The sequence below is a fragment of the Patagioenas fasciata genome, chromosome 25, assembly GCF_037038585.1.
Source record: "Patagioenas fasciata isolate bPatFas1 chromosome 25, bPatFas1.hap1, whole genome shotgun sequence".
NCBI lineage: Eukaryota > Metazoa > Chordata > Aves > Columbiformes > Columbidae > Patagioenas > Patagioenas fasciata.
In genome coordinates this window covers 4,651,670-4,677,854 of record NC_092544.1, presented here as the reverse complement: position 1 = coordinate 4,677,854, position 26,185 = coordinate 4,651,670, and the positions used below count along the sequence as shown (strand labels likewise).

Below are 26,185 nucleotides of genomic sequence, written 5' to 3'. Positions count from 1 at the left end.
CTCTCCCAGCCACTTCAATCCCTTTTGATCCCAGAGAGCCAAACCAGCATTATTTCCATGCAACCGAGGCCGATGACCTCCTGTCTTCAAAACAAACTGTCGGGACAGTTCAGGCCAAAGTCTGAGCCCAGGACACAAACACAGGACCAATTTTCCAGGAACCATCACTCTGCGTACTCTGCCCCCAAACAATCCACCGTGGAACAACACCAAGGGTCCCGCATAACGACAAACTCTAAACGCTTCGCATCTTTAAATTCAGCTCCTGTCACATCTTCACCACCCAGCTCTGGTGACCCAGCTGTGTCCAAATGTGACACTTGTCACATGGACTCGCATCAGATAAAGCTGCAGAGACTCACAACGATGCACAAATCCAGCATACGCTGGGAGCAGCAATGGCTGTGACAAGGGAATTCATAATATTAGGCGTGATTTTCAAGTGGGGAGAGAGGTAAAAAGGGGGGGAACTAGTTAAGGATTGCTATTTTTATACTAAAATTAATACACTAATGTGCAGTTAGGTGGTGAAAAATGACTGTCTACCAGCACAGCAAGGTTTCATATTTACTTGCTGTCACTGATTTCAGAGCAAATTGGCTCAGGTTATAAGTCAAAGAAGGATTCTTCTGCTGCCAGCACCACGCACTTCAAGAGATATCTCAAAATCAGGCTTCTTACCTTATCATTGTTAAAAGACTGTGCAATCAAAATGTAAGTGACAATTCAGCTGATGCATGAGCAGAAATAGATGCCAGCTCATTCTCCCCTAGCTGGAGAAATTCTGTAAAGCTAACAGGATTTAAAAAACATTTTGTCAGAAAAATAAGTGGCTATGACAGAGCCGGGGAGCGGGCAGAATAGTAATTCAGCCATCTAACGCTGGCTATCGCAGTGACAGGTACGTTTCAAGTGCTGCGCGACAGAATACGGCTGCCCTCTCCAGCAGCCCCGCTCCGAGGATTCAACAGGCTTTGCAAACATCAATTAATTTAATGCTCGCAACACCAAAGACTGAAATGCTGAGAGGCTGGGGTGAGAAGGGTTAAAACAACAAGATCAGCACTGCGAATGGAATAAATTCCTGCGGATCTCCAGCTTCCACAGGCACGGTTGTGCCATTTTTTCCCAATAGTTCTCCTAAATAAGCATGTTTCGCGCCTGATTCTAACAGGTCTTCCTTAAGCGCGGAGAGAAATCTTGCAGATAAATCTAAACCCCCTGCAGCTGTGCAGAAATCCACGGGGGAACCTTGTGGTGCAGGTTTTATTCCAACAGAGCCCGTCGTTCTGCCCCCGTGGTGTGCGATGCCCATCGCCATGGTGCAATTCCTAGGGAAATCATCACGCATCTGAAATGGCTGTGAGTCTAAACCATGCTCAGCCCGCTGGAAGGCGCGGGATGGGATGTTTAGCATGAACATCCTGTCACAAGCATCACAGATGAATAAATAACACTTAGGAAAGAAGCGTGGCTAGTGGGTTTAAGGAAAGGGCCTTCAAGTTGCAATGATTATAAATGACAGCAATTAGATGACTTCTGTACAAATAAGTTATGGCCGGATTAACTAGCGTGGAGATAGAAGAGTTTTTCCACCTGTAATTTACTGCCATGGGGCAGATGCTGGGGAGGGACGTCAGCTCGTGGCCGTTAGAAGCAGCAGGATGTCATTTAGGAGCAGAAGGTGACTGTTTATTTTGTATTTCTGCCTTGATTAGAGAGAATATTTGATAAGAAGCAGCTTCTCCCGGGGTGAGGTTCATAAACTGAAGGTGAGGCTGCAAGTGAGCATCACATCCACAACAGGGAAATGGATCACCCTCCAAGAACTCGATTGCTTCTCATGCGCGCAAACATCCTTGAAAATAGCCCCAAAGAGGCTCCTTCTCTCCCGCATGGAAGCGGCTGCAGAGGAATCTCAGCTTAACATTGACTCCTCCAGCCCGCAGAGTACCCGATTTGCCTCCACTACGTCTAGTTTGGAATAAAAAGGTGCAGGATGTGACAGGAAGGTGAATGGGCAACAATGAAGAAGACAAACGGTGCCCTGTCCTGATTTCTAAAAGCCTCTGAAGACAAGAGAGACCGAAGGCGGCAGGAACCGATATCCTAATGCTTCTGTTCCATCCCAGCCACAGCTAAAAGGAGGAAGAGCCTATTAAGAGGTGGAAATGGACCATGTAGCTCCTTTTCTGCTATTGTCTGCAAATCCTTGTGCTCCAAAGCGTTTTCCCTAAGAGTCCTCACAGCCACGTTGTAAACAAACACAGGCATTGCCAATTGTTTTAGCATGATAAATGCATTTAAAAGCTTTCAATATTTTTGCCTGTTTACAGGCGCGCTCCTCGAGGAATTCTGACAACCTCGCCAGAATGGACAAGTTGCAAAATGCTTCACTTAGCGCTCAAGTTAAATTTTCAAGCAAGAAACCTGAGTGCTAAAGCAGATTTTGTTGGGCTTCCTCTGCCTTCTGCACCTTCTCCCCACGGCACAAGCTGCGCAGGCACGGCCAGGCTAGAGCAGAGTAGGGAGATATTTGCAGTGTGAACGAGTTAAAATGACAATTTATATCCCACAGAGTCACTGAGTATCCCACCGGAACGAGCAATGAAATTATCTAAGAGGCTCACATAAAAAAAAGGTAATCTGCTAAAGAGTAAAATTATACAAGCCAGTAAGCACATAGTATAAAGAGCCTTTAATATTGATTCACTCACTCAATATTTCATGGAATTCACATCTTGTTCAACAGTGGAGAAACAAGCGAGAATATGCTCAGTTTGGCCAGCTCCTGACGTCTACGAGCTTAGACAAATAGCAGCCTTGTCAGGTTTGGCCTGACTTCATGTTTTAATAAAGACACTGGTTGGTTTTAGCACAGTTCTCAGCCATATTTGGTGCCAGATCTGTAGCCAGAGGTGATACAGGATGGACACTGATTCCTGCGGGAATGAGATTCCCAGCAATGGGATATGGGCAGGGAGCTGGGAGCTGTGCTGAAAGTCTCTCTTCATAAAAATGGCAAGAGTACAGAGATTAAAGCTGGGAGAGACACCTCACTGCATTGCAGAGGGAGCAACTGTCACAGACATGTGACCTTTAAAAGCGGCAATGAAACTGCACTAAAATTGATTGAGAACTCACCAAACATGTTACCGATGTGGCCGTTCTTAGTCAGCGGTCGCAGTTCGTTCTTCCCAAGTGCGTATTGCTTGTAGTTGTCCCAAGCGAATTTCATCATCTGTAAAAAGAAGAATTGAATGAAAGCGCTTAAAAGAACTGAAAGTTTTTGGAAGTTCAGCTCTGGAAAGGAATGGGAGTTCCCCATCCACTGCTAAACCCAGTAACCAATGGCTCGTTAATTACAAAATCTGATGAATGGGGCTGCATTCAGCACTTTGCTGAAATCACAAACCCATCAATCCTGGTGCAGAAGTGGGGACTGGGACATTTCAGAAGTGCCACAATATCCACCACACAGACTCCACGTTTCCCCTGGGCTGTGCGAGCCAAGTGAGAACTTCAGAAAGATGCCTCAACCTCTGAATCCTTCACCTTCTCTTTGAGGGATATTGGTTAATTCAGAATGGTAATTCAAACGGGATAAAACCCCACAGCCGAAACTGATACATCCCTAAGTATAGGAGTGCTACCTTCTGAGTGTTCACATTTCTCTACAATAGCAACAAGGAAACTTGATTACACTGCAAACCCACCCACCATCTGCCCACCTTGCAGCAGTTCCATACATAACGCTGGCAAAGCAGCACCACCGAGGAGCACGATGCACTTGGAAGGAAGAAGCTGGTGGTCGTTTGAGGACTGCGCAGAAACTGTCTCTCTATTTACCAACAGAATGCCTTCAGAAAGGGGAGATCCGTGACATTTTGCTATCCTCCTATCAAAACTCCCACATGCTTTCTTAAGAGAGTCCTGCAGATGGGCTGGGTGATTTCTAAGCCCTTCCAACTCAAACAATGCCTTTGGGGACATGTGAACCGTCCTGCCCGGGCTCAGCACACCCTGAGGACCGCGAGGCAGCGGGTTTGTGTTTCCAACACACACACCCCAGCACAGCTTCTTCTGTCCTTTGGCTCCCGCTTTTAGGAAAAATTAAGCCTACAAGTCTCTCTGAAGGCAGGAGACGCTGGGACTTGTCAGCTGCTAAGGAAAGCCTTAAATAAAGCTCCTTTTATAATCCGCACAGCCTGGCTCTGAGCAGCTTCGGCGTCGCACTGACCTGGACGCTCTTTGATTCAATCCCTGGAAAAGAGTCGGATAACAAAGGGGAAGAAGGTGGCTTCAGAGAGCCGACAATATTCTCCATCGCCGCTCAACAAAGAGAGGAGTCTGCTAAAACGCTTGACTCAAACGAGGCATTTGAGAGAAAACGACAGTTTAAAACAAATCATTCCTTCACAGAGTGCCCTGCCTATTGTCCGCGGCAGCGTTTACTGCTCTATTTCGGGACCGGAATATACAGGTCACTTTGGTCTGAAATTCCCACTGTCATTTCAGCTCTTCTGTCCTTCCCTCCAGCTGCGTTTCACAAACCCACCATCACAAACCTCCCTAATTAGCGCACATACACAAAAAGCCACATCACCGCATTCCCCCTCCATCCCCTTTTTAAACACTGAGCTTCCAAAGTAAAGTTTCACCGAGCTGCTCATACGGCCAAGGATAAACATTTGCTGAGCTGATTGATAACACTCGGACCGCGACACCACCAGAAGGAGGAATGTTGGACAAGCAAATAAAGTCAACTTGGTTTTCAAAGCTCGGTGTGGGATGAATTAGTCACCGGAGCACATTGCTCTGAGGACACGGAATAACAACCGGGCAGGGGGAAAGAGACCGTGCCTCAACTTTATCACTCAGGGTGTTCCCTTTAGTTTTGCTAGATTTATTTTTCAGTGGATGCGTTATTCTAAGTGAGAATTTCTCACTCTTCAGTAGCGTAATGGCAAATTTTTGAGGAACTCTGGTCTTTCTCTGATGGTACTGAGCAAATGCTTTTGTGTCTCAGAGCTCATCCCAAAGTTCATTGCAGAACAGTGTTCCCACCACGAGCCATGGAAGGAAACAGCCAGAAAATGTCTTTATTTCTCCTGTAAAGCAGAGCCCAGGGTGGTGAACCCACCCTCTGACACCAAGAGGATGTGGAAACAACTGTTTTGTTGCATAAAACCCCTAACGCTGTAATCCTGAATCAGCCTAATTTTAAGCTGAGTACGGCATTTCAAGTCGTCTCCTTGCCTCAACTTTTTAACCCCTCCATTCCAAGAAGGTTCCAAGATTCTTCTTCAAAGCGAAACAGAGATGCAGAGGTTGCTGCCACCTCCATCATGGGCAAGAAAACCACCCCAGGTTTCCCTTTAACAGCTTTTTCTATTTTACAAGAGCAATTTCTCCCTCTCCTCCTGTGTTCTGACAGACACACCAGAGCCACCCGCTTCACACAGGACTCCCGAGCGCTATTGGAATAAATACAGTTATTCTTCATTTGCCTATTTAAGCTGCATTTGTCACGGTGGTGTGAAAAGTTCCACTACAAAGTGATTTATCGGGCTGTGCCGGCCGCAGTGTCTTAAATTCTCCTTCTGTGTTCTGTGCTGAGCTGATAATCAGGCAGACGGAGGGTGGATGAGATTGGATGTGCCTTCTCATCAGACCGAAGGGTTGTCAGCTTTCCTTTACGGGAACACCATTTTGCTCACTGCTTTTAAACCCTTTCTATTTGGGAGGCAAGATCACAGAATCCCAGAATGGACTGGGTTGGAAAAGATCTCAGAGATCATCCAGTCCAACCCTTGGTCCAACTCCAGTCCGTTCACCAGATCATGGCACTAAGTGCCATGGCCAATCTCAGCTTAAAAACCTCCAGGGCCGGTGAGTCCAGCACCTCCCTGGGCAGCCATTCCAATGCTGACCACTCTCTCTGCACAGAATTGCTTTCTCATCTCCAGCCTCAATTTCCCCTGGCAGAGTCAAAGCCCCTGCCCCCTTGTCCTATTGCTGACTGCCTGGGAGAAGAGCCCAATCCCCCCTGGCTAGAACTGCCCTTCAGGTCGTTCTAGAGAGTGCTGAGCTCACCTCTAAGCCTCCTCTGCTCCAGACTGAACAAGCCCAGCTCCCTCAGCCTCTCCCCATAGGGCTTGTGTTCAAGTCCCTTCCCCAGTCTTGTTGCTCTTCTCTGGACCCGCTCCAGCACTTCAATCTCTTTCCTGAGCTGAGGGGCCCAGAACTGAACACAACACTCCAGGTGTGGCCTCCCCAGTGCTGAGCACAGGGGAAGGATCACTGCCCTTGTCCTGCTGACCACGCTGGTTTGGATACAGGACAGGACACCATTGGCCTTCTTGGCCACCTGGGCACACTGTTGGCTCATGCATCACACGGTACCTTTTCCTTTCCCAAGATGAATCTTTCCTTCCTCTAACACTGGGGCCAAAAGCAGTGACTGGAAAAGTTTAAAAGCCAAAAGCATCTGCACCAATTCTGGCTTTGTGCAGCTGCCTCTCCAATCCAAATTTAGCCGTCCAGCTTCCAAACCACTAAAGAGATTCATCAAGTTTCTAAAAGCGGGGACTCCACATTTATACACGGTACGGAGGACTAAGATGGAGCTTTCAGAAGGTTCCAAACGCCCGGTTGAAACAAAGAGGATGGAGCTGAGAGCTGCAAAATGGAAATCTGCATAGCGAGGTGCTTAAGTTCCATTTCTGACGAGACGCCAAGGTTAGAAGTGAATATTTTATGCCATTCTAGTCATGACAGATCGCAATACGTCAGTATTAATTTGATGCCATTTTAGATTTGAAAAATGGCACCAGAACCACAAAAATTATGGAAATAGATCCATAATTTTAGATTTTGTTCCTACCAGTGTGCCATCTGCCATCTAATAGACAATTATCTATTTGGCCCTGAAGTTCTAATCACCCCGGCTTCCCGCTGATTTATGGCAGAGACTTCCAAATTTATACCGGAGTTCGTCGCTCTGTCTTTTCTATAGTCTGCAAGTCACTTTTACTTGGAGAGCTTTGGCGACCCAGCCAGATGATGATCAATCCAAATCAACTCGGGATTCTGAAAGCCACGGCCTGCAGGGTCACAACACCGATGTAGAACAAGGCTGGCTTAAAACCGCTCTCAGCGCATCGCTTTACTTAATGCCTGGAAATATTTTCATTTGTGTCCTGGTTTTGTTAATAACAAGTTTCTCTTGTAGTGAATTTGCCTGTCCGCTAAAGCTTCATATCAGCTGCATTTTCCTGGAGAACCAGATCCATGTTTTGGCGAACACAGCAATGGGATGTGAGGTTATTGATAAGCATGGATGGACATCTCGCCAGAGGGACAATGAGAAACAGGGGACCAAAAACTGACCAACGGAGTATAACATCCCATTCACGTGAATACTTCATAGAAAAGTGGGAGATCACGAGGATCTCGTCCCTTTTCCCTATGGTGACATTAGGAGAGGACCTTGCGAGTCGTCCCTGCAAACTGAGGCCAGTGACAGACTGAATCCAGCTCCGGTTGCTGCAGAGTCCAGTCCAGGACTTCGGGTGCCTGCTCTGCAGCTGCGAGGACTTTCAAGATTGGTTTTGTATATTTTGTATTATTTTCTCTATTTTAGCATTTTTAATTTTCCCACTCTCTTCTCTCTGTCCTTCTTTCCCTCCCAATCGCCTGTGCTGAGTGGGAAGGGGGGAGAGGAAGGGGCAAAAGGGGGAATGGGGGGAGAGAAGGTTAACAATACATCTGCCAGGGTTTATTGTCACCCCGCAATCTAAACCCTCGACAATTTGGAAGTCAGCTTTCTAAATACCCTCCGATAAAATACTGGGCCAAACACTGTGTCACATCGAATACGGTGGCAGGAAATCATACAAATATTGAATGTTTTCACTGATAATTCTCTCACTTCTGTTGGTTCTTGACTTGTCTTAAACCAACACGAATTGGTCCATTTTCCGAGATCAAACACGCCACGTAACGCAATAAAAATCACCGCTCCAGACTGAAAAATCCCCCGCGCTATCACTTCCCCTCCTTCCGTTACCAGGAGAAGATTTCCAAAGGCAGAGTGTTCCCAAACAGCTATTTGATTAGTTCTATCCATCTAGGCTGGGATAATTAGTAAATGCTTAAAAGATGAAATCTAAATATATCAACCAACCAGGCCTTTTCAAGAACTTCCAAGGAACATTACCCAAAGCCATTATCTTTACAAGAGAACCATTTTGTGGCTCTTTGGCCTTCCTTCTTCAACTCCCCTTCAAACATTTAAACTGAGAGTTTCTTCCATAGCTTAATAGTTGAGTTTTCAAATACAATTCCAAACAAAAAGACACAAAAAAGGGGGGGTGTAATTGTAAATATTTATTTCCCTATTGTATTTCTGACTTGGTTTTTCCCACCTCAGACCACCAGACAGGTTTCTCTTCCTCTCTCTGCAGTTGGAAGATCGGTTGTCACCTCCGTTTCACAACAGGACCCACTCTCTCCCATCTCTGACCTTCCCGCTCCCCCAAAATCGCCCTGTTCTAGTTTGGATTTCTAACCTGCAATATAATGTCATCCATTTTCAGCCAGCTGTGTATAAAAAGTATCATTTGCCAGATGACAAGGTGCAGAAAGGACTTGACTGTCCTGCAGACAGAACAAAGTCTGCCCAAACACATCCGGATAAGCCGTTTCTATTTGGAATAACGGACGGTATTTCTTTTCTAATCAGACTTGCAAACACTGGATTGACTGCGGGAAAGGTAAAGAAACAGTACTATGTTTATTATCTTTTTATCATTATCGCACGCAGCTATAAATATCCATACAAACACCATGCTATAGAAAAACTAGAACACGTGAAAAATCTTTCATATGAAGCTGAGCAACTTCTCAGGCTACTTCTTTGGGACTTTGTCCTTCGAAATGTTTTTACATCCTAGCAAAATCATAACCAACGAGCTGTGTGTTAACTCCGGTCGACTGGAAGGTTCCATTTAGGCAGACACTCCCATCCACAGGCTGGTACTTGGGTTTAGAAGCTGGAACTCGCAGAGCAGCCAGCGCTTGAGCACGCGAAGACGTTACCAAGCAACCCACCGCAACGGACACCACCATTGATAATCCATTCATTTGATAAGTAAAGATTACAGTAAATCCAATAGATCCCAACAGGAACTTTGGTAATTTAGAGCCATGCCAGCTAACCTGCCTGTTTTACAGCATCCACGGTGGCTTCTGTCTCTGAATAAAACATCAAGCGAATCACAGAGATTTTCATTTAATGGCCCTTCAAAGCAACCGATAACCATTACAGAGCCTCACCTCGGTGAGTGTGAATCTAATGGCACTTGATTTTTCTAACTTTAATTTAAACATTCTTCTGTTTACCGATAGCGAAGGAATGGCTGCACATAAAACCCAAGTCTTAGTACAAAATCAAAGCCCTGCAAGAAGCAAGCGAACGCAATCGTGGCAGCTCCAAACGTGACAGGTATTTCCTCTCGGCTTTCCCTTCCTGACCCTCCTCATACACCCGCTGGGCAACTTCCACAGTATCCACCTGCAACACCAAGCTCAGCCTCCTCTTGTAAGAGCACCAGGCATCATAACGAGAAATAATCAAACAGCGTGGGACTGAGCTCTCCCAGTGAATTGGTGCTCGATATTCTTTCGCCCAACACTCTGGCAGACCCAGAGTCATTCTGCAGGAGATGACGGTGGCAGAATCGGGGTCAAAACTCAATGCCTGTCTACACACCCATCAGGTCACCAAGAGCCACCAAGATGCTGGAGGGAGTGGAGCATCTCCCGTGTGAGGAAAGGCTGAGGGAGCTGGGGCTCTGGAGCTGGAGAAGAGGAGACTGAGGGGGGACTCATTCATGGGGATCAATATGGAAAGGGGGAGCGTCAGGAAGATGGAGCCAGGCTCTTTTGGGTGACAACCAGTGACAGGACAAGGGGCAATGGGTGCAAACCGGAACACAGGAGGTTCCACTTAAAGATGAGAAGAAACTTGTTGGGGGTGAGGGTGGCAGAGCCTGGCCCAGGCTGCCCAGGGAGGTTGTGGAGTCTCCTTCTCTGCAGACATTCAAACCCGCCTGGACCCCTTCCTGTGGAACCTCAGCTGGGTGTTCCTGCTCCATGGGGGGATTGCACTGGGTGAGCTTTCCAGGGCCCTTACAACCCCTGACATTCTGGGATTCTGTGACTTCACGTGGCAGCAGGAATCATGTGTAACCAGCAAGGCCCTGGGCTCAGGAGAGCATCAATTACCCCGCGGCAGCTGCACCAACGCAGCCCTGCACCTCTCAGCCAAAGATGATCCATGCAAGCGAACACAGGGATTATACACACAGCCACGACCGGGCAGGAGGTTGATTAACACCCCAGACAACACCGAACTAATTCCTGTTGCAAATCCACTTCCTCAAGAGCAATTTTCTGCAAATACACCCTCTGGAACGGCACCCAAAGTTCAGCAAAGTCTCAGCTCTTTGACAGCTGCTTTTGCCACTGGTCGATTCAATTTTTCCTTAAACACGAGATAAAGGCTCCTGTTTCCACACCCAAAGCACCAGCCTGGGCACACGACTCTTCCCATGTGCTCCAGCTCTATATAACAGACTCTAAACCAAAATTTCAAACCCTGTCAGCCTCCTGACTGTAAATATATCAGCTGGTTGTTCAGTGTTAGATGGCAGATAGATACTGTGAATTACTTGCTATGTGTCGCTTTATCTAGAAGTAAATAGACCAGTAATTCAAGCAACAGGTGAGTGGGGTTTTGCTTCAGATTCTTCTGCCAGTCTTGGCAGCTTGTTCTCAAAGTTGTGAGCAGGAAGAAAGCAGGACCAGGAGCCTGATTTGCACTGAGGGAACAGCAAAAAAACCCAGCACAGGGAGTCCAAGGTCATCAGTGTTAGTGACAAGGACAGAAATAGAACTCAAGAGTCTTCCTGACTCACAGCTCCTGCTAAGAAAGCTGAATGGGAGAAAGACCAGCTCAAAACACAATTAAACTAACTCCTAATTAAATTCCTAATGTGACTAGATTTAACTGTGTCAAGAGGGGAAAAAAAACCCTTCGATAGGACTATCTCAGGCATTAAGACCCAGCTGGATCCAGCTGCATCTAAATCAGGAAATGTCAGCAAGAGCAGCTGATTTCACAGTGAGTTTCCTAATGAGACGCTGGACTGTAAGAGGATGACAGTGGTTTTGAGAACGAATTTGCAAGTCTAGACTAAAGCACAGGGTGATTTAGTAGAGAGACGAGAAAAGCTGTAGTCTTATCTCCCTCACTTCCCAGAATCAAAGCTTGTGGAAAATTCTAATAGAAATAAAGGGTATTTGTGTTCTTGGCCACCCTAACGCTGTCAGCTTCATGTTTCCTTCGAGCCTCTAGAACTGATCAAACATACGATGTTCCAGAGCACGACCAAAGCTGACGCTGTACAAGGGTCCTAAGCTTGTTACCTCTAAGTTGAAGCACTCGCTGCCATCAGGGTTAGAGAACCTGCACAAAAAGGCAATTCCCCATGTCCAGTTTGCACCAGTTGGCCAGAGGAGCTGACCCTGTTCGACTGATGGGTGCTCAAAAGGTAGTTTGGCGTGCTGCAAAACACGGGGATCAGCGTCAAAGAGCAAACCTGATTATAGCTTGTGCGATGCAGATGTGAGCAAAGGTGGTGTGCCAGCAGACACACAGAAAGCCAAGAGTGAGAGAAAGACTAAAACACCTCAACAAAGATGAGTTTAAAGCATAAGAATAATTATGGTTTCCCTTGTTATCGCACAGAATGAAGGCAGAATTGCTCTTTGAGCAATACCTGTAAGTATGAGGAGATCGGAAAAGAAATTTAAGGTCCTTCCTTATAAAGCATTGGGGTTATTCAGATATTTTGCAGAATCTCAGCTTAGCTCTGGTTTGCTGTTTCCATGTATTCCCGTTTCTTAAATGGAAATTTAAGCTGTGAGTACAGATCTGTAGCACTTAAAAGTGTTTTCAAAGTAGAAGATACCAGAACATGGTCAAGTAACAACAGCAGATAGGAAATCAATCTCTATTTGTAAAATACGGGAATACCAAATAATAACATTCTAATATTACAATATTTGATACTTACAACTATTAAAATATACCTATGAGGTGCATCTCACTTTATCATGGCCATCTCACTTTACCATGGTAAAGATGTGCCATACATCCAAATACATACACACAGGCTTTCGCACACAAAGAGGCACGTCAAGCAAATATTTTCCCCGATCCACTGCCACGTCACCAATCATTACCTTTACATTCTCATGGAACGGTTCACTTCACAAGATTACTTTTGCTAACAAAGCTGTGCATTAGGAGACGTCTGTCAACCACGCAACTACGGGGCTGCACCACCGAGGGCGGCAGGCGGGCCCAGAACGCAAGAAACGCGCTTTGCGTGACACCGTTATTTGGATTTTTCAAGTGCTTTTAATTCTAGGTTGGCCAATCTGGTAATGGCTTTTCTTGGTGAGTACTACTACTTTATTCCAGCATGATTTGAGAGAAGAAAGTGGGAAAAAATGACTTACCTTCTAATTGTGCTTCTTCTAATATCAGCTCAGAGTCCCCCTCCTGAGTTTTGTGCCTGCAGTGTAAATCACGCAGGAAACTCCCACAGCTCTTTAAGATTTTGGGCACTGTGATGTATCTATGGGCTGCCTCGAGGGTTCTTACATTTCAACTACGTCCCTTCAAGCGTGTGCAGCACACGGTCTTCATAAATCCCTAATTATTAATACACACAGACTACAAATTCTCCTTAGAAGTGACCAACATTCCAGGTGAACGATGCACAACCATCAGTTAAACACCCAGGCCAAAATCCACCAGCTCCTCACTGAAATGCCAACACATTAAAAGGGAAGGTGGATGGAAACACAAACACGGAGCAAGATTGTTTTTCCAGACCTGCATTATGACAAGGTAAGTTATTTTCTCTTTGCCTAAAGATACCATCTGCACAGGATTCTCATTTCTGGAGAGCCAGAGCCCAAGGGGACGCTCTAAAAGAAGCTGCAGTGATAACTAACCGAAAACGGGCAGACTGCAAAGAAACAGAGAGTGTGGGGTGATTAAAGGAAAATAATAATTTAAAAAATATGTTTTCAGAACCTGTTAGGCCTACCTGTGCAATAGCCTGTGGGATAAACATCAAACAGATCAATTATGGAAAGAAACAAAGCAGAGAAGATAGGAGGCTTTGTACTCCTGAGCCTTGGATGATGGACCACGGCAGGAATGATCTGTGGGTGTGGAAGGGAAAGACCAAACCAGGGCCACAGTCTCTGCACATAAATCCGTCCTTTGAATAGGACCCGCACTGTAAGATACTAAATGAGTCTTTTCACATTGGAAGGAAAATTTAGCACGGTCACAGGTTCACTCAGCAGCTCGATATACGTGTCTCACTCTTTCCATTTCAGGACAACGCATCTGATCTGGCTCTTCCTCCCAGCACTGGCAAAGCATGAATTGCTTTTGACACTCGGATGGCTCAGGGGCCCAAAGAGCAGTCATAAGCAGATGGGATAACGGAAGGAAGGAAAGAAAGAAAGAAAAAAATGTAAAACCAGGCCAAGAGTTACCCTGCATCGCTCCTGTTTTGCACAGTGAGAACAGACTTGGGGAGCAGAGAAACATCTGTCTGGAAACTGGTTTTGTCTCAGTCCAAATGCTGGAACGGGAAGGAAGATGGAAGCCGAGAACTGCCAGCACACCTCCTGCTTCATCTCACACTTGGATGGCTTAACAGGAGAGATCTGGGAGGATGAGTTTAGTTTAATGATTTCTTGCTGGTTCACCTGCTGCCCATCTGTCTTTGTAATCCTTGCTCGGAGGGACAGACTGGAACGGTGCCGTTCTCTCCCCTTCCAGAGTTCCCTGTGATTTGAACTTCCGAAGAGAGGAACAGAGCAATTCTGGAGCATTAAGCAGTCAGCAGAGATTAGCCCAATAATTTATCCAAAGTAATAGCTAATAACAGACACAAGAAACTTGCTCACAGCCTTCCTAGAGCCTCATGTCTGAGCTGTCACCTTACAAAAGCATTTTAAGAAATTCTTGGACCACACTAGCAAATTTATTAGCCGGGAGCTGATAAACTCTTCCAAGAGTCCCTCAGTTAACTATAAATCATACAAACCAGGTTGCAAATACTGGATCTTTAATAAAAATGAAGTTGGTGGAGTGATGTTAGAACAATGTCAGCTTTCAGCCCGAGCTCCCGTCACGGGAGGGACCAGGACCTGGCATCATCCCAGGGCTGGATACTCATCCTACCGCAACGATTAATGATCTGCTGAGAGAATAAAGCAAGAAATGGAAAGTTGGGAGATCTGGGTAATAAACTAAAGAAAAAACAAACAAATGAACAAAAAAACCCCAAACACAAAACGTAAAGATTCATCAAAATTAGAGACAGGAGGCACCTCCGAGGTCAGACTCCACGTCCCTGTGGGTGTAGAAGTGAATCCCATAGCGCTCCTCTGGCCATGTTTCTTTTCAAGACCTGAGGAACCAGCTTCCACTCTGTTCCATGTAACAAATTTCACCCTAATATTCAACATAAAATTGTATTTCTGTAGGCCTTTGAAACCCCGAAATGAAAGAAGCAGAAGACAGCTGTCTGCTGTTTTATCCGAGAGCAGCCAAGGAGCTGCCTTTCAAAAATGAATCTTTTGAACTGTGTTACTGATGAGAGGGGGCAGATCCACAGCCAGCAGTGACAGTGTTCTGGTCGCTGACATGCGGAACTAAGGTCTGATGGATAAGATAATCAAACACAAGCAATGCTTCAGGACTGAGGAATCCTAACGTGGTCTGAGTGTTGGAAGAAGGCCTTCTAGAAAGCCCAAACCGCACCAGAAATCAGCTTGGGCAGCACAATGCTGAACTACCAACACAAAATGCAGCCTTCCTAGGCAACTCCAGAGGAAAACCGAGGCTCAGATGGAGGAAGAACCAGAAACAACCACTTTCCCACTGGAAGCATTTCATTTGTGAGCTGGGCTGGCTAACCCAGACAGCAGGAAGGTTTCAGGATGGATGAAATGTGATTACATTATAATTAACTTTTGTTACTTCGCAAAGTACATGGTTCTGCACTTTCTTTACTGCCCAGGGAAATCATGTTAACACAATTAGAGCAAGAACCCTGTTTCAAACATGGTTTGCTGGGCTGTTACTAACATGGCTCCAATTCTCAGCACAGTCTGCAGAGCCATTTACTCCATAAGTCAGTGGGAATTCTGACACCGACTTCCTCGGAAGCAAAAACCGGCTCTTAGAGCAGAGACATTCGCCAGGACGTGCTGAACATATAGCTCCGTCGTATATCATCACCCTGCGCAAGTGCTGCTGGCACGATGAGATGCTGTAGAATTTCTAAATCTCTTGCATTTATTATTCCTTGCAGCCTTACTCTTAGGATATCATTCTACCCATAATAAACTAAGAGAGAGAAATATAACAGTAGCTCTGTGGCCATGCAATGGAAGTGTTGGAGGCCAGATTAGAACTAATGAGTTCCTGGCTCCTGCTCAATCACAGTCATCAGAACAATTAGCTCAAATAAGCCCGAGAACTGTTTTCTGCTCAGCTGTCGCACGCCCATCCTTCCCAGTAACTTGTGAGCTGGAAAACTTCAATTGGGTTTGACAGAGGCTAAAGGGCACAGAGAAACTGAAGCTCGGTGCAAACTGGAGCAGAGACCCCCAGAGAGGGCAGCGATGAGTCCCCAGCACCCAAGGGGGGACACTGAGAGGAGCGACTGGCCCCGCTGGGCAGGGCTGGGGACACGGGAGGAACTGGGGGTTCAGCCCACAGGACTCAATCCTGAAAAAGCCCCATCATCACCTGTGTGCTGGGAAGAGGCGAGCATCAGGAGCACGCTGTTCCATTTAAACACGGCCGAGGCCGCTCCTTTGCTTCCTGTGGATACACACACGGGACTCTGCACCGCCGCTCTCAAGTAGATACAAAAGGGAAGCACTGAAGTCACTTCAGTTTAGTGCAAACTCAAGCCATTACTCACACTCCAGTGTCTGCCCAGGGAATGCTGAAGTGCCCAAGAGGCAACAGTTTTTCCTCATACTGCTCTGCTGGAGTAGAGATTTTTAAAAAGTCCATTTTACAGAGATGCAAACGGTGTCCATCCAGTGACAGGATGAATCTGCATCAGGAACAGACTCCAGGACCAAGCGTCCTGTTCTAATTAACAGTAGATGCTCTGCCCCCTTTAATAATAGAACAAATGAGTAACATCCCTGTGCTATAAACAGAGGATGTTTATTATCCAGCCCCGCAGTGTTCCCGCTGTGCTCTTTCCTACAACCTTTGGGTCCGTGGTGCACAAAACGCCCGCGTTATGCACGGATGGCTGACGGCACTGCCCGTGACGGCGTCTCTGGAGCCCTTCCAAAATATTGTGTCAGATGATGAGCTGAAGAGACACAGCGCAGACAGCAACCATGGGAGCGTTTGCTCCTCATGCCATACCCATTCAGTGAAAAGTACTTTTTGGGGGGGATTGTAAATTTAGTCTCTTTCCCAAGTATAAAAATTAAAATGCTCCAAGCACAAGGTTTCCTCTTTCTACCAACGAAGGGAACACTCTCTCCTGCTTTCTCCTTTCGACAGCTTCACATCACTCCTATATTCAGAGTTAAATGACAGAGCTGTTTAAGATACATTTTCCTTTCCCAGTCTCCCATCTAAAACCTGAATTGTTTTAAATATTGAAAAACACATTCCAAAGCATCAAAATTATAAACAATCTAAACAATAATAGACTGATAGAGCAAACCGAACATGATTGATTAACATCATCTGGTAAAGCCTTGCATACAGATCCAAAGGAAAGAACACTACACACAAACATCTTTCTCCCATTAAGGGGCAGATTTAACCATTGATTGAAAAAGTTAATCTAGAGTCTATATTTGGGCTGGAAAGGCAGTTGCTGAGACCATGGTTCTGCTCCCCAAGGGGACACGGAGGTGGCTCCAGGGGATGTCACCAAGGGGCCACAGGGTGGTTCCAGCCCTGCTCCCCCTTCTCTTTCTATTGGAGAACTTTCAAAGCACTTTTGTGTATTTACCGAGTTAATTCTGCAAGGCGTAGGTCCTTCCGCACAACGTCTGTGTGTCCTGGAAACCCATTTCCCCACGTCCCCCACTGGCATTTGGTCATTATCTGTCATCAGCCTGGAGAGGTCCAGACTCCAACAATTTTGCTGTTGTGCGAACAGCACATCGGATTTAAGTGGCAGTTTATAAACCAGTCTCGCATCAAATTTAGTTGTTGTGGAACAAGTGCTTTCAAGGCCAGATTTTGTAGACAAGAACAAATGCCCTCAAATTGCACAGCACTCCCAAACTCCAAAACGCCCTCAGCTCCAGCAATATCAGTAATAGCGCGCACTGAGGTATCATCGGCATCTCCAAGGCGAGCAGCACTGTAGCACGGATCACACCATGAAGTATTTTCTATACTCATGCATTATGCCAACAGACCAATTATATTTTTAGTCAATTAACCGCATACCCTAGAGCTGAAAGAGGCTGAGACAGGTTAGGTCTAAATTTTGTCTGCATGAATCCACCCGAGGCTAGTGAAGTAAAAACTAAGCACTGTTTGTGGGATTTCCAGTATAGTTCCCTTTTCCACAGGTTCAGTAAATAAATGCATGAGGAGGAGCACGGGGTATAGGAAAATTCCAGCAAGGCTGGAGCCAGCCGGTGCTTCACACTGCAGGGGAATTCTCTCATTGCAAAGGTATTTCTACCCCAGAGAAAGAATTATGATCTGATCACAGTACACCTGACTGATTTGCAATCATCATTCTACTCCTTTATAATAATGATGTTCTAGAAGTCTATTTCCTAACAAGTATTTTACTGAGAACAGCGTTTTTTACCCCAAGAGCCTGAAGTAAGTCTGCTGGAAGTCGCTGGATTTACTGGGTAAGACGTTTTCCGTGGGTCTCAGGGAGAAAGATGTGCATGGGGAGGTGCTTTTCCATCTAGAACTGCACGTGGTACAACTCGCTGCACTCACTGACAGATCACATTATTTGCTCCTAGCACTGTTCATCCCCAGATTACAGAAAGAAGAGGCATTTTCTCCAAATGGAAGAACAGGAGTTGCACACTGCAGAGAAAAGGAGACGTCTGAAACCTTTTTACTGCTGGCCTCGGAAATGAGACGGCTCAGGGACAACCGATAATGTGATTCACAGCGTTGTACCAACAGGCCAACTGTAACTCAAGCCCAGAGCTGGTTTTGAGCTCTGCTGGCAGTAAATCAGTGATCAGGACCTCGTACACCTGGGTAAAATCCCCTGGGAACACCCACGGCCGCCTCCGCCAAGGTGTGCGACTCGGAATGAGCGCCTAAGCAGACGCTTCTCCCACCAGGGGTCAGGGCTGCGGCACAAATTCAGGAGAACAAGCCGCACTGCCCCCAAACCAGCTCCTTTCCATTGCAGAGGGGATCCCTGGTCAGGACTGTCAAAACCACACAAAGGCAAATCAGCAACCAACAGCGAGTAACTTTCCGCCCAAGCTGAGCTCCTGATAACATCCCTGTTTCTTACCAATTATCTTTTAGTGACAAACTGTCAAGATACTTGTGTTTAAAAGACTGATCTACCTGCAGAGGTTCTTGCTAATCTGCAGTGACTGCGTGCACAGGCTCTGATGGCCTTTTTCCCCCTGGGTCTGATTGTCAAAAGCAAATATGTCTTTAGAGCGGTGCTAAGGAGGGCAGCAGACAGCAAGGGGAGGCAAAGGAAGGTGGAGACAGGACGAAGAGAACTGCACTGTAAACCAAACAGGCTTCAGCATTACTAATCCAGAGGAAATGAATGCATGTGTCAAACCCAAGGGTACATCCCAGCCTGCCTGAATGTGACATAGTCCCATTTTTGGGAGGGACAAAGGACACCACCAAGTTAAGGCACTAGGTATTCAGACACCAGGTAAAGAAACTTGCCTTTTTGTACCCAAAGAGGAAAAGAAAACCAGTAAATCTCTTCCACTGTCCACATTTTTCTTGCATTTCATGACTGGAAGTAAGCAGCCACTCTAATTTCACTGACGGACTCTTTCTGGTCTAGCTGGTTAGAGTGGTTGCCCTTCGGCACTGGATGGCATTAGTGGGGCTGCTATAAAATACTTCAGAGAAATGCTGTTTTCTCTCCCCACCACTTCCCTGCCTGTGAGACCCAAGCAGCTCACACAGCAGCGCTACAGCGAGAAACAGTCTGTTGGCTTCTTCCACCATCAGCAAAACTGTCAGCTCAGCTCCAACAGCAAAATCTTTATTACCGGTTATGAAGCAAAAGGCAGCAACCACACGGTCTGATCTGCCCCAGTCTGAGGCTGAGTTTGCAGAACCAGCAGTTGGAGGGGAAATAATTTTGACTTTTCACTGAGCCAATTTGATCTGGAAATCGTTGAGGGCAAATAAATATGGAATCCCACTGTGTCATTCCCGCAGTCACTTTCTGACTACAGCCACTTTTCTCCCCAACCTTTTTTTTTGAACATCAGTGATTAGTATTTGGCACATGTAAAAAAATGTAGCTATTCCCTGAAGCCATGCAAGATTGATCAATTACAGAACCACCACGTTTTGCAGACATAAAGTTTAAGAGATAAATAAACCCAGGCCCTTTTAAAATTTCCCAACCTGTAGCATGGGGAGGCTGCTCTTTGGTCTTATTGCAGTTTTCTTCAAAAGGTCAGAGTGCCCACAGTGCTCGGCTGCCCACAGCAGATCCCAGGCAATTCTCCAGGTGACCAACGACCTTTTGCAGCAAGCAGCCTTGTGCAATACAGGTGCTCCCTCTTTTTTTTCCTCGGAAAAACAACTGCTTATTGACTCTGACCTTGTTTTTAAAAGGTAAGCCGAACCTTAGAGGTCTGCCGCTCTTAAGTTACCCACCAGTGCAAAGCAGAATACCTGCGTGCACACATCAGCTCAGCTCACTGCAGCACTTACTTCTTTTAACGTGCCGTTTCAACTCATTAATCCACCTCTTCTTCCTTTCTGCACTATTTGGAAACACAGTGAGTGATGCAGATACACCCCCAGCCTGACCCCTTAATCACAAACAGCACCCATGCCCCTGGCACTGCTCAGAGCTTTCCCAAACAAAGTGGAAGACACAACAGCGGTGGGGTTTGCACTCCGGACAACGCTATCTTTTCAGCAGAAGAAGTCTAGCGAGACCACATTAGTCGACACTTTCCATGCATAACAGCCAAGAAACCCATGAGACGCCCTTTTCTTTGGCTGAAGCATCAAGACGCTTCAGAGGTTGGGTGGGAAGGAGCAGACGCCTGCTCGGGCTGGAGGGTCCTGTGAGACAATGGAAAGTTCCAGGCGTCCAGGTTGGGCAGCAGCCCTGGTCTTTGATCACGCACCGGTTCTTGCTCCTGGATTCTATCCAGGCTCGGGCAGACAGATGGGGGAAAAAACACCACCAAATCCCATCCATATCCATCCTCTCTGTTATAGAGATGCTGACCTGTAAGAACTGCCTGGGGGAGGATGGAAAGACCTTAAGTACCAGGACAGTTTGGAACACATTTTAGCAAATTACAGGGCTTAAAGACCTGAAAGGAGAGAAAAGCGACCTGCTGCTACTGCACACATCACCTTCAACAGCCAACCCGCTACCTGCCCCTGCTTGCAGCTCTCTCATCACATGAAGAGTATTTGCTGACCCAAGTGCTCTATTGTGACTTATTTCTTACTTGCATTTCTTATTTAGCCATTTGGTTTTTTTATATAGCATTTGTCTTCTAACCTCTCTTGATTTGTTTTCTCCATCTCTTTCTGATTCTCTCTTCCACAAGCTGCACCACCATCCCTTGTTTTGCACAGTCTCATATCTCAGCACCGTGTTTGTTCCACTCTCTCATTCTGAATAAATAGAAGTGCAGCCACTTTTAAGGAATAAGGGCTCTGTTTGAAGAGTAATTAGCTGTCAGCATAAAACTAGTATTTATGGATTCTCATCCTTGAAGAAAATCTAACTCTGCTACCCGGCACTGATTATAGCTGTTATAAACAGATGGGGCTGAATCCATACAACTCACAATAATCCTATATTTTAAAAATAATTAACTACAAATAAAGGACTGAATTCCACCAGCTTTCATAAATTCGGTTTCCAATTTGATTCGTTTGTAGGGCGTGGAAGCTGGTTTGTTCATGGGTATGTTGTGCTACCCTCGCGTACCTTGAGAAGAGGAGCCGGTTCCAGCACAGCCTCCACCACTCCAAGCACACGGGAGGGCCGGGGACTGGAATATTCTGAATATCCTGCAGCCGAGATGCAGAACAGAAGGATGGCTCAGCCATGCCTGGGATGATAAAGAAACCCAGCACCCCTGGGTGCATTGTGTCTGGTTTTCTGGCACAGAAGTGCGAATTTTACCCGTGGTGCAGGCTTTGTTTTAAAGACTGACAGAGATATCAGGAGGGAGCTTTAAAAAAGTGGTTTTAAAATGCAGGTTTATAGCAGTTGGAAGCCCTTCGTGTGTTATTCTTTGACTTCCTCCTCTGTTCAACCTGGGGCAGCGTTTTTGCTGAATGCCTGCACCTCTGTGAGAGGAAAACCCAAGAAATTTATACTCTGCTTAATTAAATCTGCGCTTTTTACTTATTGGCACCTCTTCCTAGACCAAAATCCACTCCAAGTTGGTTATCCATCATCGCAAAAGATATGACAAACACAATCAAATACTACACAGAATCCATAGCTCCTGGTTAACTAGGTCACAGATCGCTCCGCAATGTTTGCCAGCCTGCCAGGCTTTTACGCACAAACTGGAGGCACCAGCCGAATTCTGCCCTCCCTTACAGCCCAGCTCTGAGCCAGGACAGGCTTCAGGTTGCTGTTAGCGAGTAACAAGTCCCGAGCCAATTCCATCCGGAGTGACAAAACAATTTACAACCTTGTCCCCAACTTCTGTGAGGCCACAACCCATCCATCCGCCTGTCCACGCGTCCCCACGGACCAGCACAAGTTTCATCATCCACCGGCTTTTGTGTAAAGCAGCCAGGTTTGGAGCAATACCCCAGGGAGGGAGCCACTTGCACAACCACAGACACCTCCTGCCAAGCAAGTTTTTTTTCCTTAATAACCAATCTGAAATTTCCCTTTGCTTAATTTCAGCTTTTTAATTTCCAGTCACGCCCTATCAACGTTTGCTCTCCCGTGACAGGAGGTGTGTGCAGATGGTGACCGCCACGTGCGCGGGGCCACGCTGCACGACACCTCCATGGAGAAACACCCCCAATTCCTGCCACCGTCCTCGGGAAATGGAGGGAGAAAGGGGCACCAGGGGCCTGCGTGGGAAACGGGAGCAAGGCTGGGGAAGTGAGGGGTGTGTGAGGAACATGGGGGAATGAGGAGAGGGCAAGGGGAACATGGCTGTGAGGGGAGGATGAGACCATGAGGGGAGAGTAAAGGTGGACTGAGGGGGGACATGGCTGTGAGGGGAGGGCAATGGCTGACTGAGGGGGGACATGGGCATGAGGGAGGACATGGCCGTGACAGAAGGGTGAGATGGCTATGAGGGGAGGTGAGTGCTGAGGTGGGACATGGCTGTGAGGGCTGACTAGAGGGGACATGACTGTGAGGGACGACGAGGGCTGACATGGCTGTGAGGGGAGGTGAGGGCTGACCAAGGGGCCATGGTGATGAGGGGAAGGCGAGGGCTGACTGAGAGGAGGACAAGGGCTGACTGAGGGGGGACATGGCCGTGAGGGGAGCTTAGGGCTGACTGAGGAGGGAAAAGGCTGTGAGGGAGGACACGGCTGCGATGGCTGTGAGGGGAGGTGAGCGCTGAGGCGGGACATGGCTGTGAGGGGAGGTTAGAGCTGACTGAGGGGACATGGCTGTGAGGGGAGGTTAGAACTGACTGAGGGGACATGGCTGCGAGGGGAGAACGAGGGTTAACTGAGGGGAGGGCGATGGCTGACATGACCATGAGGGGAGGTGAGGGCTGAGAGAAGTAAAATGCCTGTGAGGGGAAGTGAAGACGGTGTGTGGGCTCCTCACCTCTTTAATCTTCATCCTGCGGCTGCGGGTCTCGGGGTCCTCGCCGGCCCGCCTGCCCCGCACCGGGTGCCGGAGGCTTCGGCGGAACCGCTCGTAGTCGAAGCGGAACGGAGCTCGCGTCTCCCGGGCGGGGGGCTCCCCGGTGGCGGGCTCGGCTCGGCGCTCGCCGCCCTGCACCTGCTGCCGGGAGCCCGGCGCGGTGTGGGCCGGCGGGCCGGCCATGCGGGCGGCGGTGCGGAGCTTCTCCCGGAGGCGGCGGGGGGCGGCGGGGCTGGCGTGGCGGGGCTCGGCGGCGGCGGGGGGGCTGCGGGGCAGGTCGGTGTCGCGGGTGGAAGAGGAGGAGGCGGAGGAGGCGGAGGAAGAAGAGGAGGAGGAGGTGGAGGCGGTGGCCCGGCGGGGCAGGAAGAGGCGCTTGAAGCGGGAGGAATCGGGCAGGAGGAACAGGGCCCCGAAGCACAGCGTGAGCAGGCCCGAGAGGAAGAGCAGGAATAGGAACTTCTGCGGCAGCCGCAGCCCCAGCGCCGCCGGCCAGCCCGGCATGCCCGGCAGCTTCCGCAGCAGCACCATGGGGCACCGGATCGCGGCCGCCGGGCGGGCTGCGCAGCCAGCCCGGGCAGCACCGCTGGCTTCTGCGGCCGAAGGCTCAGGGATGTGCCCCCCGCACCACCGGCTGGAGCGGCCGCCTTCAGCGGGGACGGCCGGCGGGCGACACGTGGGTGGCTCCGGAGCGGGCTGAGCCGCGGGGCCCCGCCGCTGCCCGCGCTCCTTGCCCGAGAGACTCGCAGGGCGCGGAGCGGCGATTCACAGTCCCCCCTTGCGGCATGAAGGCGGCGGCGAGCGCATCCCGCCGGGGCCGGGCGGCGGGCAGGGCAGGCTGGGCTGTGCCGGTGTCGGGCTCCGCCGGACGGCTGTGCCGGGCTGGCTCAGGGAGCGGCGCCGGGGAGGTGCGATCGCTTCTCTCTAGGCGGTAGGTTCATGCTGCAGCATTTCTGCGAGGGGGAGGGAGATAAAAGCGCGTTCATTCAACGCCAAGAAGGGTGCAGCCGGCGTTAGAGCCTTTGTCCCGGAGGGTCAGCCGCCTCCCCAGCCGTCCCACCCTCCTTCAGCCACAATAGTTCCTTTTTCCTCTCTCCGGACTTGCCATCAACTCTCTATACCCTACGAGCAGCTCCCAGCTCTGCACCATCCCCTACAGCTCCGGGCACTGCTGGCCGGGCAGCCCCGGGGCCAAGAGGAGCCCGAGAGGGGCAGGGTGCCCGAGGACGGAGAGCAGACAGACAGACAGACACACAGACAGACAGGGGTCAGGCTGCTCCTCACCAGCCTGCCAGGAGCTGCCTCCGCCCGCAGAGGGCTGGAGACTGATGGGGCTGCGAACGAGCCATGCGGAGAGCTCGGCTCGGGCTAAGTTTCTTGAGGAAAAAAAGAGAAAATCTACGGATTTTGCTTTTGCTAAACGGATCCCGGCGAATTCCCCCTTTCTCCCAAACCTCTGCCTCGCTGTTAAGACTTATTCATTCCACCCCACAATCCGCACCTTATGTGCGCTCATAGAGCTCAACTGTCAGACCACGGCAGCAGGCAGGACCACTTTCCAAAAGCAGGACACGTTTTACAGAGCTACCTAGGAGCCCCAGATCACCCCTATTCCTACGGGCAGGACCAGCGCTGGCCCCGAACACGCCGCCAAACCCGCCTGGCAGATGCATTCCTGTCCCCAGCCCTGTTTACTCACCCCTCTGACAAATCCAAGCCTCTCTGGGTCCTACAGTGAGCAAAATCTTCTCAGTCCTGCCCGCGCATCTCAAAAGCGCGATCCCCTCGCTGCTGTCAGCGCTTGCGAGTGCGCGCTAAATCAAAAGAAGGGAGATGCTGGCAGCCCGCCGGGCTCTCCGGGGAGCGGCTCCTCTCTCCAAGCACCCGGGAGGGAAGTGCCTAACTACATCAAGCTACTTAGAGGCCTCTGTTTTTCACCTCCTCCCCGCCCCGCCTTCCCCCCGCCGAAGGGACCGACCGTGCCGCTGTGCTCCCGGTGCCCGCACACGCACCCGCCCGCCCCCAGCGCCGCTCACTGCGACAGTGCCGCACGCCCCGCCCCTCGCCCCGCCCCTCCGCCTGCCAGCGGTCACTCGAGGGGGAGGCGGGGCCATCGCGAGCCAATCAGCAGCCTAGGTTCTGCCCGCTGTGACGTTCTCCCCAGGCCCGCGCTCCGCCCTCTCTTTCTATTGGCTAACTAGTGGAGCCTGGCCTCGTCCATTAGCTCTTCCAAACGCCAGGAAAGCCGGGAGACCCGCCCTCTTGTTTACCACAGATGCTCGGCTCGGGCTGGCGGAGCGTCTCGCCCCGCCCCTTTCCTCCAGCCGGCCTCCCATTGGCTGCGAGGAGCGCCCCATCCCCACTGCGATTGGCGGAGGCCGGAGGGCACGAGGTGCGCCCGGCGAGCTGTGAGGGCTCGGGCGGGACAGGGGCGGTGGCGCGTTTGTCACGTTTGTCACCTCTGTCACCTCTCCCTTTCTGAGGGCTTTTTTGGGGTGGATTTACCCACACAGCCCCGGTAGCCATCCACCCGAGGTCTGGTGTGTGCTTGGGGATCAAAGCCCCTAGGAAAGGCCTTGTCCTCAGGGCCTGTTGTGGCAGAAGGGACCAGAGATGGCTTGGGAACCACCTTGCTGTACACAAACCTGCCCTTTCTGGATTTTATGAGCCCAAAGTCAACTGCTGTGAAGCACATCTGAGTCCCATATGCTTAAATCTTCATGATATGCTTTACTTCAATGTACTGTACAAGAATTAACCAAACCACAGACACCCTGGGAGGTGAGCCTACACCAGAGTGAACTAAAGTGTTTCTGCTCATAAATGTTAAACAAAAATTGGTAAAAACACCCCCAAAAGTCTTACACAGAATTAGCATAGAAAGAAAGAAAAGGCCAACACCTAAAACTAGAGGAAACTGCTCAGAAACAGAGCTGGATGGGTGAGGGGTCACCAGGATTTGGGGTGCGACACAGGAGTTGCAGCAAGGGGAGGTCACGGAGAAGGGTGAA

At 48.9% G+C, this 26,185-nt stretch overlaps 1 protein-coding gene across 1 annotated transcript in view; it reads right to left on the bottom strand.

The window, feature by feature from the left end:
* The window catches only part of MAN1C1 (mannosidase alpha class 1C member 1), a 63,288-nt gene extending 38,073 nt beyond the window's left edge, over positions 1–25,215 (bottom strand). The window contains exons 1-3 of the mRNA XM_065857184.2: positions 24,874–25,215; positions 23,139–24,127; positions 3,145–3,241 (exon numbers count right to left, since the gene is read on the bottom strand). Coding sequence (XP_065713256.1) covers positions 3,145–3,241; positions 23,139–23,705 — 664 coding nt within the window. The 5' untranslated portion in view covers positions 23,706–24,127; positions 24,874–25,215. The remainder of the gene's footprint in view (positions 1–3,144; positions 3,242–23,138; positions 24,128–24,873) is intronic.
* Between the last annotated feature and the right edge of the window lie 970 nt (positions 25,216–26,185).